The sequence below is a fragment of the Candoia aspera genome, chromosome 1 (genome assembly GCF_035149785.1).
Source record: "Candoia aspera isolate rCanAsp1 chromosome 1, rCanAsp1.hap2, whole genome shotgun sequence".
Taxonomy (NCBI): domain Eukaryota; kingdom Metazoa; phylum Chordata; class Lepidosauria; order Squamata; family Boidae; genus Candoia; species Candoia aspera.
In genome coordinates, this window is record NC_086153.1 from 329462756 (window position 1) to 329481339 (window position 18584).

The 18584-nt window shown below is 40.6% G+C and overlaps 1 protein-coding gene across 1 annotated transcript; it reads left to right on the top strand.

The window, feature by feature from the left end:
* The first annotated feature begins 1698 nt into the window (after window positions 1-1698).
* On the top strand, window positions 1699-17016 carry LOC134488271 (cytochrome P450 2H2-like). Its single transcript, XM_063290609.1, has 9 exons — window positions 1699-1881; window positions 4260-4422; window positions 9545-9691; window positions 9982-10142; window positions 11621-11797; window positions 14005-14146; window positions 14886-15073; window positions 16281-16422; window positions 16710-17016. The coding sequence occupies exons 1-9, from the start codon at window positions 1708-1710 to the stop codon at window positions 16889-16891; spliced, it is 1476 nt and encodes a 491-aa protein (XP_063146679.1). The 5' UTR covers window positions 1699-1707; the 3' UTR covers window positions 16892-17016.
* Window positions 17017-18584: the final 1568 nt, after the last annotated feature.

An 18584-nucleotide genomic window follows, 5' to 3' on the forward strand; every position in this document is an offset into this window, starting at 1 on the left:
TCCTCTTCCCTGTAAAAACAGATGTGGAGGAAGGAAGCCCTGGCCAGCTGCTAGGTTGGGGTTCCCCCCCCCCCATCTGCCTTGATCCACCTGTTCCATTCAAGTGGGAAATTGAGCAGATACTGTGAGGACTTTTGTGTAGCAAGATGGAAACGTTTTTGATAGTTTGGAGGATGAAACTGGCGGCTATGTAGAAAAGCCCAAGATTAGTTGTGCAGTCTAGGAATCATGTATGGGTGTCGTATCTTGTTTTCTGTTACACAGGTCTTGAAACATGTTCAACATGCCTATTCATGCCTATTGATCTTATCTGGGACGTCATATCTTACGAAGGTAAAGCTGGTTTTTCAGAATGAGCTACATTTTTGCAGTAAAAGAGTTCATGCTGCCTGAAGTTTAAAGCTCAAGTTGCAGGACAAGGCAGAGCAGTTGTGAAGGGAAGGAGAAATTCTGTACCAGAAACAACATTCTATGCCCTAGCAGACTTGAACAAATCAGAATACTTCTTTTTTCCCTTTTCATTTTCCATCAGTTTTTCCTCTTTTTTTCTCTTCCACTGATATACCAGCTTAACGCTTAATGCGTGTTCCCAGAAAGTGGGGTACAGGTAGTCCTTGTTTAGTGACTGCCTCGTTTAGCGACCATTCACAGTTATGACACTGATGAAAAAGAAACTTTATGACCAATCCTTGCATTTATGACCTTTGCAGGTTTGTAAAGCAAAGGAAAACTGAAGTAAGATCATAAGTACAGTTGTGGTTTTACTTAGTGACAGTTTCATTTAAGGAGTGAGTTGCCAGTCCCAATTGTGGTCGCTAAATGAGGACCATTTGTATATAATGATATGCTGGGTCCAATATAAACAAGAAAAATGTCACTCTTGGAAGAATCCCTCAGTCTGGTACCTTCATGTTCTCAATATATCCCTTTTACTTCATGTTGCAAACTGACTTGGCTTGTCTACATTTTTTGACTACAGTTCCTGGAGGCTGTAAGTCACGCTAAAAAAAAAAAGTTGTGCATCCTTCCTCTGCACCCTTAATTCTCTTCATTTCTATTTCTTGAACAGGGTCTTGCTTGTTTTGTAGTGCTCGGACTCCAGGGTAAGAAATCCATTAACCATTAGGTCACATGAGCCATTCAGAAGATAGTTCTTTCCCGGAGTTCCAATGTTTGAACAGGAGAAAAGACCAAAAACAAAGCCCATGAGCAGAATCCAGAGAAACACAAGAGTGTTGCAGGATTAATAACTGCAGGAAATCTTGGGAGCGTGTACAAGCAAAACACGGGGAGAGGCAGAATGGGAATGCATAAAGGTGAGCCTTCGAGGCACTCTTTTTAATGGAAGCAAGGTTTTGCTGGGTCCAGCTTAATTATGGGGTGTTAGGCTTCCCGTGTGTTCAGTGCCCTCATTTTTATGCATATAATATTGTAAGTTTTGTAGGTACCTGAAGAGAATGCATGTATTTGTATATCGCTGTAGGATCAGATTGTGTACATAACTCAAGGCTTTCCTCACAGAAAAAGGAAATCCAGAGGAGTATCTGGGCTGGCAGGAAGGTGAAGACTTGTGTGTACAGCTGAATCTGGTTTTCTTGAATATGTTTGGCTAACCACAGCCCCACCTTCAGCTCCCTGCTTTTGTATATCTTGGGTGATGAAACAGATCTTCAGTCAATTCTAAGGTCTTGAGTAACACTTCCTGCAATGGAGTCTTTTGGAGTTACGAGTATTCTGGTCTTCGTGACCTGCCTTTTTTTCATGACATTCTGGAGAAAGACCTCTCAGAGTAAGAGGCTGCCTCCTGGCCCTTGCCCGCTCCCCTTGATTGGAAACTTTCTGCAGCTGGATACCAAGAATTTCCCCAAATCTCTGGAGAAGGTAAGCAGGCACAATGGATGCCGTGCCTAATTGACTGCTGTGCTATACAGAGCTAGGTGTTGACATCAAATATGCAATATTAGAGTGCTCCTTAAAACTGAGTGGGAGCTAATCCTCTTGTGCAATACAATTTGAAAGGTTAGAATGCAAATGTGGCCTCTTCCAGCCCTTTCCAACCCTATAGTTCAAGGGAATGCATTACAATTGCAGAAAGGGACAAGAAGATGCTGTGTGTAAGACTGTCAAGTCAGGCTCATCACCAATTCTGCCTCCTCTTAACTGGGAGAAGATCCGATTGAATTTGGATCAGGCAGAAATGCTGCAAGAAGCTCAGGCTGGGCACCCTTTTCCTTCCTGACTGACTAGGAGTATCGTTTCAGAGAAAGAACCTGTGGTGGTGTTTGAGTCTCATGCAGTTGAGTGAAACTCAGAGAAGTAGGGCAAGAGGGGAGGAATGAGAAGGAAGTCAATATAGAAGAAGAAGGGGTGGGAGAAAAGGCCTCTGGAAGCAACCCCAGATCTGTCTCTGCCAGATACAGTTCTGGCAGAAAAGTCTTTACTCTCCAGTATCTTGAGCACATACAGTTGGAAAAGGGGTGAGGGAAAGAGAACTGGGGGATAGTCTCACTTTGGATGAAGCCCTATTCATTGCCTACAAAGGTCCTGAAGACATGGTTTTGCCAGCAGGCCTGGGGATCCCAGGTTGTTGTGGAGCCCATCAAGTGGTTTGTCTGAATTGTATTGTTGCCACCAGGGGGGTGGGGGTGCTGTGGGTTTTGTATTTGGGGTTTTATTTTTGTAAGCTACCCGGTGTCACAGTGAGCTGGATGGCTATATAGATCTTTTTTAACAAACAAACAAACAAACAAGTAGCACCTAACAGGATGACCCAAAGGAATGTGGCTGGAGACCAAACGTCCCCCTTTTAGAAAGCTCCCAGAGTGACTTAAATGGTTACAGCAAATTAATAGTCCCTTCATACAGGTTTGAAGTCTAAAAAGACATGATAAAGGAGAAAGATAACTCAGGCACAATTCTTCCTGTAACACTTGAGTGGACAAACTTTTTCAGTCAAGAGCTACAAGAGGTAACAAGTTTGGGGCCACTGGGTGGGGTAAGACTGAAAAAAACAAGGTTATGAGGCCAGAACCAAAAGTATGAGAGGATACCCTTTTATGTTTTGAATATCATTTTATTCCTCCTAATCCCCATCTCTTCTCCCTCTTGCTAATACCTCTCACTCCTAAATTAGTGGGCTGCAGGGAATTCTTATCAGCAGATTTGAAAGATAGGACCAAAGGTTGCCCACCCCTATTCTAATGGCCAGCTCTGATAAAGGGGGAATGAGGCCCAAATGAAATCACCACACATCCCCCAAACAATGGTCCTGCTGTCTTTAATCATAGTTTGTCCTCATGGAGGAGGGAGGGAGGCCCCCAGTGGAGCAGAAATTAGGGAGATGGCAGTTCAATGCACCTCACAGCCCTACTGTCAGGGTCAGGCTCGCTTCGCAATAAGACACGGACTCAATGAGTATTAAGGATTTCCGGTTTATTGGAATGGTGGCTGACAGAACGAAAAACGGGAACGGGGGTGCGGTGGTGAGGCGCCCTGTTTATACCCTCTTTCGGGGTCCCGTGCTTCTCCACCCTTCATTGTCCCTAATCCCCCTTGATGGGTGCCTTGATGGTTGCGTGGGCGTTTTCCCGGTGTCTTCCCTTGTCCTCTTGATTCCAGTGTGTCCTCCAGGGCACCAGGTGCGGCTTATCTCTGCTTATCGGAAGCCCTTCTTTTCGGCTGTATATGAGTCCATGGGTGTGGGTGCTTTGGGTGCTTGTTTTAATCTCTGATTTAATTATCTCCTTCCTCTATTCCTTTATGATCATGATCTACGTTGTGAGGCTCTTTGTGCCTTTCAACGAGGTCATGACACCTACCAACTGTTCCAGAGGGGACAAATCATGATAAGATTTACTATCTTGATCCTGTGGTCCTCAGTAGAGAGCATATTCTACTTCTACACAGCTGGATCTTTAAGTTCTTGTGACTGACAACAGCTCTGATGGGGACCTGGTCTTTTGAATCACACAGTACTGTAGTTAGATCTTTTAAAATCCTACAGAATAAAGAGGATGTGCTGCCTACTGATGGCCAAAAGAAGTGGTTGCCATATATCCTGCATCAGTAGCTGTCTGATTGAAGAATGCATTAGCAGCCTTGTATGAATAGCTCTCAAACAAGAGAAGGCTACCTGTGGTCTTCAAAGCTCTAGGAAAGCTGTATGTGCATGATAGCTTTCAGTTTTTAAGAACAACCTTGGTCTTAGTATGGCCAAACGAAACTAAGTCATGCCATAGCTTATGGTTTCTCCTCTACAGCTAAGTCAGAAGTATGGACCAGTATTCACCATCTACTTGGGCTCTACACCAGCTGTGGTGCTGTACGGACATGATGTAGTGATGGAGGCCTTGGTTGCACAAGGAGAGGAGTTTGGTGGCAGAGGAGAATCTCCCATACTTATGAAAACTGCCAATGGAACAGGTTTGTTTTGAGGAACTAAATACAAAAGAGGCACAAATCTATACAGGCATGATCATCTCTTCAGACAGAACAAGAGTAGATTTCAGAAGACATCCTTTCCTGCCTCAGTGACTGCTTCTTCAGCCACACATTACCCCCAACCTCAACAGCATGGGTAGGGAATCCCTGTAGCCCTCCAGATATTGTTGAACTATAACTCCCAGCAATCCTTACTATTGGCTAGGCTCCCTAGAGTCACTAAGGTTTGTGGTTTAGCAACTGCCAGAATGCTACAAATTCCTCATCACTTCTTTAGAGACCACTCTCATTGGATGTCTCATAGACCCAGCTTTGTCCAATGGACCCACCCCCTCCCCCCGATTCCCCCATAGATAGGGGAACAGTGACAGTTGATTGATCTTCAGATTCATACCATACATTTTCTCTGAGGTGGCTTAAACAGAAGTGTTCTAGAGTATTCCCACAACCCTGTGAGACAGGTTGGGCTGAAAGAGAATGATTGGTCCACAGGCATTTACTGAACTGCATGGTCTAGTAGGAACCTGAATGTGAGTCTTTCCAGTCTAACATTTTAGCCACTACACCACACTGTTTCTCCATCCTGAACTGTACAGATGCCAAGAATCAAGGGAAACTGAATTTCAGGTGGAACTACATATTCCATAAAATGATGCTCTCTTATTTATGTATTTATGTATTTATTTATATTTCAAATTTTGTCACCACCTATCTCCCTCAAAAGAGGGACTTTGGGCAGTTTACAGTAATTTTATCTGTCAAACTATCATCTAACCCAAGCCACCAACTGGTCTGAGAGGCAAATCAAGTCTGTCTTTCCAACCATTTGCCCACTCAGAGCCTACTTGTTCATTGCTTGGTCCTGATTTCTTCGTTATCTCCCAAGTGTATTTTGACATTTAGGAGCAAAGAAAAGGAGAAAGATAAACCCGCCATACACATTACCTTGACAGTGGAAAGCAAGGGAGGAAGGCACTATGGGCTGGTCAGCTATTCCAGATTGTGTAAAGATTAATTAAGGAGTGTGTGTGTAAAGATTAATTATGAGACAAAATATGGAAGTTCAGGTCAAAGAATAGTAAGCCGAAGGGATAGTAATTCCGTTTCCTTTGATGTGGTGGTCAAGCTTTTTTAGAGCGGGTAAAGGAGGCACCCTGGGCCCCTTGCATGGAGATGTCCACCTAAGTCTCATTGTGTATTTGAAATGTTCAGATGGCTATTTCATTCAAGGTAGCCAAGCTAATAAGTTAAAACAGTGTTTTTCAACTCCCAGAATTAAAGTTGCCAAGTTTGAAAAACACTGAGTTAAAATACACCAGCAAGCATTATTTCAAGTCTCCCCCCTCACCATTACTTGGATATTGACTTCAGTATATAAAAAGAAATGGAGAAAAAATTACATTGAGTGGGACGTAGTGAGAAAAATGTGTGGAGGGGGAAATCCTCCAATGAACTTTCTGCCCCAGGTTTCTCAAGGTCTTAAAAAGACCCTGGAGGAGGTGGGTGGGTGTAGCTCAGCCTCAGTTGAAGACAGCTGAATGCCGAATGCCATGCTTGTCCTTCAGTCTGCCCTATTTAGTTATTATCAACTGCTCATCTGCACTGAATTCCCTTCTAAAGACATTATGAAAGGCACAATGTCCAGGAGAGGCATTTCACAACAAAAGAAAGAGATCAAAATGTACATGAAAGAGCCGAAAACAACCAACCAGCAGCCCTTCTCCAGTGGAGAAGAGGAAGATGAGACCAAGGCACAAAGAGGATTCTAACTCTGTCAAGCATTTAGCTGAAGAATTTAAACAAGACCTGAAGCTGAAATGGGAGAAATCTTTTACCTCAGTAAAGAAGATTTAGTATGTATATCTGAAAGAATTAATAAACAGTTTAAAGACTTATCAAGGAAAATACTAGATGTTGCTCAGATAGCTAGTCAAGCTCTAGCCTAAAAAAGATTGAAGACTGAAGAAGACATTATGGATGTTAAAATATCTCTGACGGATGTGGAAGATCATGACAGGCAAAGTAACTTCCAAATTAGAGGCATCAGTGAAAAAGCTGACAACATTAACATGATAGATTATCTAGTAACAAAACACAATGATCTCTTCCCAGGTGTTCATTTGTCTAAAAAGGACATACAGTACAACCCCCACACTTGCAAAGCTGAAAAAATCAAGATACTGTAAATAAGTTTCCAAATGAACCTACCAGAGATAAAATTATTCAGGAAACCCATGAGCTGAAGGAAATAAACTGGGGAAGAGACAAGGCCTTATTTTTTTCAAGACATCCATCTACTTTAGAATTGCACTCAAGCCTCTAACAGAACTATTGGTAGAAGTGGAAATTTGTTATGAATGGAGATTTCCATTTAAACTTAAGTTTGAAACCACAAGTAGAGATCATTGTTACTGATTTTCAGTCCAGGACATGAACAAAACTCTGGGAAACTTTGATGCCAACAAAATTTGATGCCAACAAAAGGAATGATCTGGTAGATGAAATCATGCAGATGCAGTACAGCTGCAAAAGGAAGATTATAGATGAAGCAGGATTTAAACAGAAGCAATAACAGAAGGGAAAAATAACAAAACAAACTTTATATTGACCAGTTAAAGATCTAGCATACTATGTAAAACTTTAACTTGCATAAGGATTTAAAAAAATATTCTTCAGGTATAGTTGTGTACTGTCAGCCTCCCAGGTAGACCAGACAGGAACCACAACAAGATGAGCTAATTCTACTTTATTGTAAGGCTACATAACAAGATCTTGCAATCTGAAAGTACAATTCTCCCGCCATCTCTTTTTACAGCTTGATAAATTAGGGCAGATCCTTTCTAAGTTTCTTCTTCCCGTTATGCAGCTGCAGGCTCCTCCCCCTTTTATCTAATTGTTCCTAGATAGTATCTCTTCCCCTCGTCTCTCAAGGCCATTCCTACATACCATTACATATACTTTATAAGGCAGGGAGGGGATGAGGGCGCAGCAAAAATCTTCCCCACTTAGACCAGGAAGCATCTCGGTGATCTCTTGTTGAATTTCTGTAGGTTCACTTCTGATCTAAAATTGAACAGGGAGGGGCATTGGGTAGGAAAAGAAACATGGTTATTAAGAGTTTAGTAAAAGGGAAAGATTTGTTGGGTGGGAATGGATATGAAAAGAAAAAGCAAGAAGATAATTGATATAAGCAATAAAAGGTTTATGCTCACAGGTCCAGAATAAATTCAGATTATTTTATAGGATGCAAGGGGAGATGGGCGGTAGCAAAATTTGAATAATAAATAAATATAAATAAATAAATAAAGCAGCAGCAATGGTATTTGATGAGTGATAGCTGTAAATTGAATATTAGCAGGTTAGGGGCATAATAAAAACATACAGAATATTTAGATATGTAACAACCTTTCCCCCTTCATTTCTTATGTTACACAAAATGTATAGGATAGACAGTGTCAAAGACCAATATTTTAATGAACAATATTTTGCTGTAGGCACTAATAAGCCAAAGCAATTTTATTTTATTTGCTTATTACTAATAAGCATATAAATAAGTAATAAGCAATTTTATTTGAAGGTGGTTTAAACTTTAAAGTACAAATACGATTGAAGGATAACAATGTAAGTATTTGTATTTGTATTTATCAAGGGGCAATGTATCTGTCTCTTTTTGAAAAATTAATACTAAATGGTCACAGAACCTAAGGATGTAGTTTCAAAAATTTATCAGATTTTATTTGAAATAGATTATGGTGAATCTATCACAGGGCTAAAAGAAGTACTATGAAGTACTATGTAAAAGACTTATACATACAGGAACAATTAGACAATAATACTTGGCAGTCTCTGTGGTAGCATGAACGACTTTTATCAGCATCCATACAGGAAATACGTACTTCGGTGGTATCAAACCCCAATACAAATCTCACATGTATCTTCTTAATATTCAGTGAGATGCTGGCTGTAAACTGAAGGGAACATTCTTTCACCTTGAGTGGGAATGTGATAAAGTATCAGACTTTCAGAAGAATGTGTTTAAAGAAATGTCTTACATAACCAAAAACAAAGATTCAATTATCTCTGAAGCTAGATTAGCTACACATATTTGGCCAGAATAAAGAACTGCAAAGTAAAAAATTCTTATAGTTTTTTTTTCTTTTAGCAGACAAATTAATTACTGCTAAACAATGGAAGCCAGTTTGGTGTATTGGTTAAGGCACCAGGCTAAAAACTGGGAGACTGTGAGTTCTAGTCCTGCCTTACGTACAAAGCCAACTGGGTGACCTTGGGCCAGTCCCTCTCTCTCAGCCCTAGGAAGGAGGCAATGGCAAGCCTCTTCTGAAATCCTGCCAAGAAAACTGCAGGGACTTGTCCAGGAGTCAACATTGACCCAAAGGCACAAATTAAAAAACAACAACAATAGAAATATCTGGATATTTCAGTGGATAGATGACTTGATAAGATCTGATCAGTAGCTTTACTTGAAAAATCTCTGATAAAATCCATTGTATGGCAAGCCAAAGTAGTGAAGTCCACTGTTTTAGAAGGAATGGTGGAATTTCATTGTTTCATAAGAGATGAGCATCCTGGAAACAGCTTGTATTAAACATTATGGGCATGTTAAAATGTAAGAGAATTATGTAAGTTTTTGAAATTAAAATAAACATTTAATTTGGGGGAAAATAGAGGTCCATGGTTGACTTTTTTTTCCCCCAAAACCAAGCACAGTCCAAAATGGAGTCCACTGGTTGGTAGTTACGGTATTTGTTCTCCTGCACAAGCTTCCAGGTCTGATATATGGTTTGAAGGAGCTCGAGTAGCAAATGATGAACAAGACTGAGCAGCTGTTGGTGATCATAGAGAACACTGTTGGATCAGAGGGTCAGAAAGATTAATTATTTCCATAGTAGAACATTGCACATTGCATTACCTCATATTTCTCCATCAAAAACATTGGATAAGCAGCACAAGAAATTTTTCATTAACATTATGAAAAATACACCTGCAGTGCAATGTATTTTAAGGAATCCAGTAGCAACATTCTTATCTTTGTGGGCCCTCTGTTCTTCCTTTCATTGCATTTCTTTGGGTCTGTTCTACTCAGGAATTGGCTTCAGCAACGGGGAAACATGGAAACAACTCCGTCAGTTTGCAGAGACTACACTAAACATGTTGGGCATGAGCCAGAATATTGAGAAGAAAATCCAGGAGGAGACTGGTTTCTTAGTGGAGAGACTAAAGAGCACAAATGGTAAGAATTTAGTTCCCCACCCCAGACCACATGAGATGGACTTCTCTAGCAAACCTCTTGAACTAGACTCAAGAAGCAAAAGTCAGAGAAGTAAGGAAAAGGCTAGGAACACTTGGAGAGTCTCAAAATGTATCATGGATCAATAAGCAAAAAGCTCAACCACCCACCAATTAAAACTTAGAACCTCTCTCCTTAGATTGGAGTTTAGTCATCCAGGAGGTTCAGCCCTCCAAGTTGCTTTCCCCATGCATTGTGCCTGCTTTGGAAATAATGTATTTGTCCATTGGCAGGAAGGACATTTGAACCTACCTGCTTCCTCAGCCAGACAACAACCAATATCCTATGTTCAGTTGCCTTTGGGAAACGCTTTAATTATGAAGACAAGGATTTCCTGAGATTCCTTCACTTATTGGATGAAAATGCGCACCTTCAATCCTACACAATGACAAAGGCAAGTATAGGAGGGATCATCCAATGGAATTTCCATTCCAGTTGTAAGGAAGGCCAGGACAGCTTCTGTAAAAGATTGGAATGACCTTGGGCCAGTCCCTCTCTCTCAGCCCAAGAGCCAATCAGGTGTAGTAGGAGAGTTCTAATCCTGCCTGAGGCATGAAAGCCAGCTGGGTGATCTTGGGCCAGTCACTCTCTCTCAGCCCAACTCACCTCACAGGGTTGTTGTTGTGGGGAAAATAGGAGGAGGAAGGAATATTAGGTATGTTCGCCGCCTTGAGTTCTTTATAAAAATAATAAAGGTGGGATAGAAAATAAGATAATAAGATAATAAAATAAATAAAATAAATAAAATAAATAAAATAAAATAAAATAAAATATGGACAGAAGAAGAATCAGACCTTTGGAATTCCTCTCCCCGCTGCAAAAGAATAAATGTTGAAATATCCAGGACAAATAGTTCACTGATTAAAAACAGTGTCAGCTATTACTGTGGAGCAAGAATGACCAGCAAATCTAATCCAGGGTGCTTCAAGAGTGTTCCTAGCGGTATCAGTTCAAAGGCACTGGGTGTAGCTATTCAGTCTCTTCCCCCTTGATGAAGTTTCTCTGAAAGAAAAGTTATGTAAGTCATAGGAGGGTTATAAATGGAGGACAACATTGTCTGGATCCCTTAAAGTCCCATGATTATGATAGGACAACTAGGCAGAAAAAGCCTCATTTGGAAACACCCTATAATAAAGAAATGGGAAAGAACAATGGATTCTGCTATGGAGTTTCTAAAGCTGTCTGTCCTTCCTTAGAAACAAGGTGGTACTACCCTCTTACAACCAGGGGTGACTTCAGAGAGAATGAGGAATAGCTTCTTGTGAGAAATAGCAGTTGGAGATGAGGAAAGGTGGAGAAACTGTGGTTCAAAACTAATTCACTGATCCAGACACAAATGGTGTGTTCTTCTCTGTTTCTTGTAATGGTCCTGCCTCTATGAATATAACCATTAAGACCAGACACGGATCATCAATATAATAGATTCTTCCAAAAAGCCAAGATGGAGAAAATGTACCCAAAGTAGCAAGAAATATATCCCCATTCAGTATAGACTCAAATGCTATTCTATTTCTTCCCTTCCATCTTTATTTACTGTACTTAACTTGGACTCCTTGGGATCCAAGATGAAAACCTATGTGCTCAGTGCCCCACAACCCCCACAAAATAATTCCCCTCTCTTCAGTTGATATCTCAGAATCCCCACATCCAGCACATAAAGAGGTGGGGGGAAGTCTCCTTCCTTGGTCCCAGTGATGGGTCTGGAGCTGATTGGACTCCAAATCATCCTTCTTTAGTATCCTAAGCTGAAACATCACCCTAATCATATGAATTTTATCCACAAAAAATAAAGAAAAATAATTAGATTTTTAAAAAGAATACATTTACATATGCCTAGAGCATCATTGTGACTTTCTCCCGTTGTCTTCACAGCTCTATAATATTTTTCCAACAATCTTGGATTATCTTCCTGGATCTCATCAGAAGATATTTAAAAATACAGACGAGTTAAAACAGTTTGTTTCAAGGCAGGCGAAAATGCACCAGGAGACTCTACAGCCTGAGCATCCAAGAGATTTCATCGATGCCTTTCTTATCAAAATGGAGCAGGTAATGGGGCCCAAATGGTTTCTAAGGCAGCTCCTTTGCTGTTCTGGCCAAAGGTCAGCCTTGTTCAATGGTTAGAGTATCAGACCATGGTAGCAGGCTGACTGAGGGAGTTAAGAAGCCAGACTCCATGAACACAGATCTGCATTCTCCACGTTACATTTTCTAGACCAGAGATGATGGGGCGGGGGGGAATATGCATGTTCTAATGTATGGTGGCAACAGATGATAGCACCTGATCTGTAAAAAGCTGAGTAGGGTTGGACCTGAGTAGAACTAGATGGGAGAGTACTAAGAAAGCCCAGAGCTGTAGATTAGACTGGGAAATTTTAAAAATCCCAGAAAAAGCTAGTGACAGATAACATCTGTATTGCAGAAGAGAATACCCAGTGTACTAATTTATATTGACGATCAATGGAAGGGAGAAGAAAAAGAGGCTGTCTGAATGAAAAGAGAGATAAATTCCTTTCTTTTTCATCTTGTTCCTGCCACTAATTCTACCAGTACTACTGGACTGAAGAGGAGGGGGAAAGGCGAGTGTGTTTGTGCGTGGCAGAAAAGTACTAGTAGATTTGGAATGTAGGGATCTTTTGGCTGTTCACAGTAAAAAAAAAGTGTGAGAGAGGAGCCTAAGAGTTTGGGAAGGTAGCAATTCAATATGGGTCAGTTCTTTAATGCTCGATCCCAGGCTGTGCTTGAAAACCCTTGCACCATTGGCATGTCTTTCTATAATCAAAAGAAAATCTCACTGTACGTGTACGAGAAAGCACAAATGAAAGAGTTATTGCATGTTGTTTAAGGTTTTGAACATTAAGAATGGTTCTGCAGTGGACACAGTGGGACTATGTGGTAAGATTCTCATTGGTGAGAACGCTTGCCTCCCGGCTCCCCAACTCTTCCTCCTCCTCGGTGAAGCCCAGGTGCCATGGCACCTGGCCCCATTTCATCCTGTTTGACTGACCCAGTAAAGATGGTGGCTGCAAGGAAGGGCTCCACTAAATTGTAAAACATATTTTCTTAAAAACTAAAGCACTACGTCTCAGCCATAGGCATCCAGCAGAGACAATAGTTCGTTTGGCTTGCATCATTACATCATTGTATAAATGACACTGCTTGTGTAAGATACTACATTCATTACATTTGTCACATCATTTGCACAACAATTATATGTGCAGGATGTCACTTGCTGCTTTTGCTCCCCTTGCCCCCAGTGACCGTGGTCTCAACTTCCACCAAAGCAGTTCTCTCTTCTCAATTGTTCAGCATTTTCCTGACCAGTTTGGAGGAAAAGAATTAAAAAGGAGAATTAAATTCCCTTCCTGTCATGCTTTTTTGTATGGGGAACAGGTGGAGGAGTGGGTGGAAAGAGTTGAGCTGGAATTTAATTGCCAGTGGAGCAGCAGCACTCAAATGGAAAATAGGTTAAATATCACCTTCCCCACCATCTCCCTTTCCTGCTCAGCTGAGGAATGCCTGAGGCCAGCACAAATGTTTAAAGGGATTTTTTTTCAACTTTTTAAAAGATGTCAGGCAGACCAGGGAGGGGTGATGGTGGTTTGCCTTCAGACTTCTTTTGCCCCTATCTCTAAATGTCACAGGTATGTTTTGAAGAAGGTATGTATAGAGGACTGTGCCCTTAGGTTCCAAAACTGGTTCCCCATCTCTAGAGAATAGACTGGGCTTGGATTTCTGAGAAGGACTGGTACTGCACAAACACCCTGAAAGCTATTCTGCATGCGTTTCTTTTTCATCATTAAGACACCAAGCTGTAATTTAGCTGTTCTGAGTTCATTCATGGCTGGAATACCATGTATCCAAATGAAAATACTGTTGATTAAAACGTTCCAATCCGGATGTTAATCTCTGGATTAACATGTGAATATACTTCAGTAATATGTGAGATTGGAGATAGAGGTGCCTGTATGCACATCTGTGATTGAATTCACATTACATTAAGCCAGTGTTTGCTTAAGGATACTTTGCTGAATAAACCACAGCTGGTTCATAGAACACATTAAGCCTTAAATTATGACTTACAAATCTCAATGGGTTCATACAACATGCTAAGCAAAAAATTAAGAAATCACATATGCAGATGTGTGAATTCAGCCATTGTGTGATGGAAACTGTAAACGCATATGGTGGAGTTATTTTGTGTAAGTTAACATGCCTTTCTAAACATCTGTCCTCTATTCTGACACTTTGTACAGGAGAGACAGAACAGTTACTCTGTCTTTGATCTCCAGAGTTTGGTGAGGAGCACGTTAGACCTTTTCACTGCAGGGGCAGAATCCACCAGCCTTGTCCTGAAATACGGACTCCTGGTTCTCATGAAGTACCCCAAAGTACAAGGTAGGATAGCACTATTGGCTCTGCCTCTTCAAGCATGCAGAGAAGTGCACTGTCCATGGTGAAAACAAATGGAAACTCAGAAGACCTACCTTTCAGTGCTCAAACAAAAGGATTTTTTAACTTTTTAAAATAAAAATACAAATATTAAAAATACAAAATTAAAAAGAAACTAATGACAGAAACAAAAGCAAGTTGAAGGAAAAACCGAATAAAAAAGTGAGAGTCTATAGATAGAATTATTGTTCATTCAGTCGCTGCTTAGTTTTGAAGTGTTCTGCAGCAAATACATGTACAATTTTGTCAGAATTTTGCTTAAGCTTTGTAATCATTCATTCATTCATTCATATTTTGAATTTAGTCACTGCTCATCTCACTCACAGAGTGACTCTGGGTGGTGACTAAATGAATAAATGGTTAGTGACAGAAAACATTATTCTTACATTTTGCATACATTGTCTTACTCTTAGCTGGATACTTTGACAAAATGGGACATGCAGGTCAAAATTCAGAAATAGTCTGATAAACAGGACTCATTACATACAGTACACTGACAAAACGTTGTTGAAAAGCCAAGAAATGCCGTGGCATTTTACCTGTCACATTCCACTGTATCAGAATATTCTCAGGTGCTCTTGATATGGAGAACTATGCAGACATCCAGCCCAAGATATCTTTGCACAGCTATGGAGCCTTCTTTGCAGGGAAGCTTGTGTTACAACTCAAACATTTTTACATCCAGAGAAAGTTCTTCAAGAAATTGATGGTGTGATTGGCCCATCACAAAGGGCCTGCATGGCAGATCTTGATAAGATGCCCTACACAGATGCCGTAATCCACGAGATTCATCGGTGCCTGGCTCTTGTACCACTGAATGTGCCACGTGCTGTGATCAAGGATACATTCTTCAGGCAATATCTCATTCCCAAGGTGAGTCTAGCTCCTATATATGATCCGCAACTAGAGCTAAAACTATTCATATCAATGTAATACACCACTGTGGCTGCATCCAGTCTCACTGCAACTCTACGCGTGGCTGGCAAGTACCCCTTTGATTATATCCACATAACACTTGCTAAAGGAGTCAGAATAAGCTTTTGAGGGCTGTAATTTTCCAAAGGCTGGTGGTAGTTACCAGCAAGAGAGCTGTTTCTATGGGGTACCAAAACCATGAATCTCACCCTCTCATATTACATACCTGGGATTACCCTCCTTACCCTTAGGCTTCAGAGCAAGTCTATGCAAGCCAATTTCAATTATCTCAGAATAACAACATTCCACAAGCCACTTCCTTTCCCTGCTGTTAGAAGAACCCTATCTTATTTCCCTAGATGAATGTTTGTTTGAAAAATCCCACAGAACACGTCTACCTGCCCACAGTACATTCTATGCTTTCAGCAAAACAGATTCAGTGGACATGTATCAACAGATTGCTTGAAACATGCCATACCCTAGACAATGTTTAAATTTTAGAAGAAAAAAAATCCAGAAACCTGCTTTTCATCCCAGTAGTAGGAATCAACTAGATATTTTATGTCTTGGTGGGTTTTTTTTAAATATTTACTCATTTATTTATTTGATTTCTATAGCCGCCCATCTCAGCAACTGACTCTGGGCAGCTTACAATATGTGGCTGAAATTTGTCGCCTCCCACAGAGATGACTCTGCCATTGAAGGATTATGCAGTTGGTCCATGTTTGTGTCTGTTCTCCAGTAAAAACTGCAGCCACAGAAGGATTTTGCTCCATCCCTTTCTTGAATGGGATTTTATTGTTGGTCTTGCCACTGTATTTTGATTCTTTTTATGGGTAACCTGCCTTGAGATCAATGGGAAAGAGAAATAGCAACCTTCCCCAACCAGGTATACATTGTGCTGTTTGATCTGAAACTCCCAGAATTCTCTGTTGGTCGTGCTGGTTAAGAATTCTGGTGGTTGTAATCAGGGTCATTTTACAATACGTATCAAAGCATCAGTGGTGCATATTATTTGCTTTAGAGGGGTATCAATCCTCAAACCAATTATCCTAGCACCAAGACAGACCCATTCTGGTATATGTGCATTTCTGCCAGAATGTTTTTCTTTCTTTCTTGGAAAAGAATCTCTTCTTCAATGTTGAGCTTGTCGTTGTTCAACTAGGGAACTACCGTATTTCCTGCTCTGAAGTCCTCCTTGTATGACAGTAGAGAATTCCCCAACCCACAGCAGTTTGATGTTGGGCACTTCTTGGACAAAAAGGGAGCTCTGAGAAAGAGTGAATTCTTCATCCCTTTTTCCACAGGTAAAGATATCCTAATTTTAGAGCTGAAATTATGGGAGAAAATCATGTTAATGCCTGTACTTTCCTAGATCAAATGTATATTTTATTCACATTTTTGCAAAACAGAAATAGAAAAGTAGCCAAACACATTTCCAAATGAATGTAGAATTACCTTAAATGTCAAAAATAGCTATTAGATGCCCAGGGCTTTCCCCATACTAAGTTTGCTCAATCTGACATCCCAACTGTTGGGCATTTTTAAGCAAGCTGCCACAAAGAAATTATTCTTTCTCCATTTTTACTTGCAGGCAAGCGGGTCTGTATGGGCAAGAAATTGGTAGACATCGCAGTCTTTGTGGTCCTGACTACTATTCTGCAGCATTTTACTCTGAAGCCACTGGGGGATCCTGATGATCTTGATATATCACCAACAGCTGGTTTTCTGACAGTTGCCCCCAAATCCTACCAGCTCAGTGTTGCCCCTCGCTAAACAGAATCAATTACCCAACCATATTTTCTGCTAATACTGCAACTGTTTTCACGTCAGGCTTTGACGTTTCTAATCCAGCATCTGACACATACAGTAATGCTTGAAAGTAAAGTCATTTATTCGAATGCTTAGTTGCCCTTTAAAATACATGATCTTCAAAAAGGTGAAGTATAAATGTTTAAATAAATTTTTTAAAAATGAAAAACAGATTTTGAGCAAGTGATGATTGCAAGAGATCCATGAGATGCACCTCTCCTAGGCAACGGGTAAAGGGAGAGGCAGAAAAAGCCTTGTTCTCTCCCTGTGTGCTTTATTTATTTGTTTATTATTTGAATTTATACAGCCACCCACTTGACATATAAGAAAATAGCATAAGAACATAAGCAGTGCGCTGCTGGAGCAGATCCCAGGCTCATCTAGTCCAGCTGCCTGTACTCACCGTAGCCAATCAACTGCACAACGAAGCCCATTAGTCTCCCAGCAGATGGCCTTCAGAGGCAGTCACTCTGTTATAGTACCTTGCCTGAAGGGTATAGCACTGGCTCCATATACTTTTTAATGAATTACTTCTCTAAGAAAAAACAAAAAAAGGTCTGGCTTCAAAAAAGGGTTGGACCAGCTTATGGAAATCTTGGGGATCAATGGCTATTAGTGTTGATGGAAGAGTGACTGCTTCTGAAGGCCTGCTAGGACACTAGTAGGCTTCCTTGTGCAGTTGGTTGGCCGCCATGAGAACAGATGGGCCAGGGTCAGATCCAGCAGAGGACTACTTATGTTCTTACGAATTTATGTTCTTGCAAAAAGGACTGTTTCTCTAAAGAACTGAAGAAAAGGAAGGAATTGGCTCATATCTGTTAATCCTAATTAGCCTTGAAAGTTTGTTTACTACCTCAACAGCTAATAAAAATATTTTAATTACAAGTCAGAGAAAGGGATATCTACTAATACTCAATGATAAGTTATTGCTCAATAATGTATATATTTAGTCCCTTTGGAGTTAATTAAGCTTTGGAATGCCAGAATCCATTTATTCTCTTTCTTAATGTTTTTCAATACAAATGTTGTTCTGTTTCACAGATCAACATTTTAAATCTGAAATCTATTATATTCCTTTCACATACTCAGAACAATCCACACACTCGGCTCTGCTTTGCTTTCTCTCCCACACAAACCTGGGCAAAGCAGATGTGTCAGCATCTAACTGATTTTAGCTGATCTTGGGGTCAAACTAAGCAAGGTTTACCCTGATTAGAGCTTAGAAGGGTGATCATCAGGGAATCCCTGAACTCTAGAATAGATCAGGAAAGTAAAAAGTAAAAATCCTAGAAGTCAGTGACAAGCCATTCTATATTGTTGCCAAGAAAAAACATGGATGTGTCAGGCTCATTTTGAGGGAATCTTAGCCTTGCTAGAGAAAGCAGCAGAGCTTGTTAGGAAGATTCAGATGACTGAGGCAATGGCTGGGTCTCAGCCCTGTCTAAGGCACAGAAGACAGTGGGGACATTGTCCTCAGCGATGGCTACCCTTAAGTCTAATCAGTCAACATGCCTTCAAGTATCCCAAAATAAGTTCAATAACATTGCAGCTGGTGAAGATGATATTATAATGTGTTTCACAAATATCAAAATAGTCATCGAAAGACCGTATGATGAATATGCTCCAATCCTTGACCAATTAGAGGCTCATTGGTAAG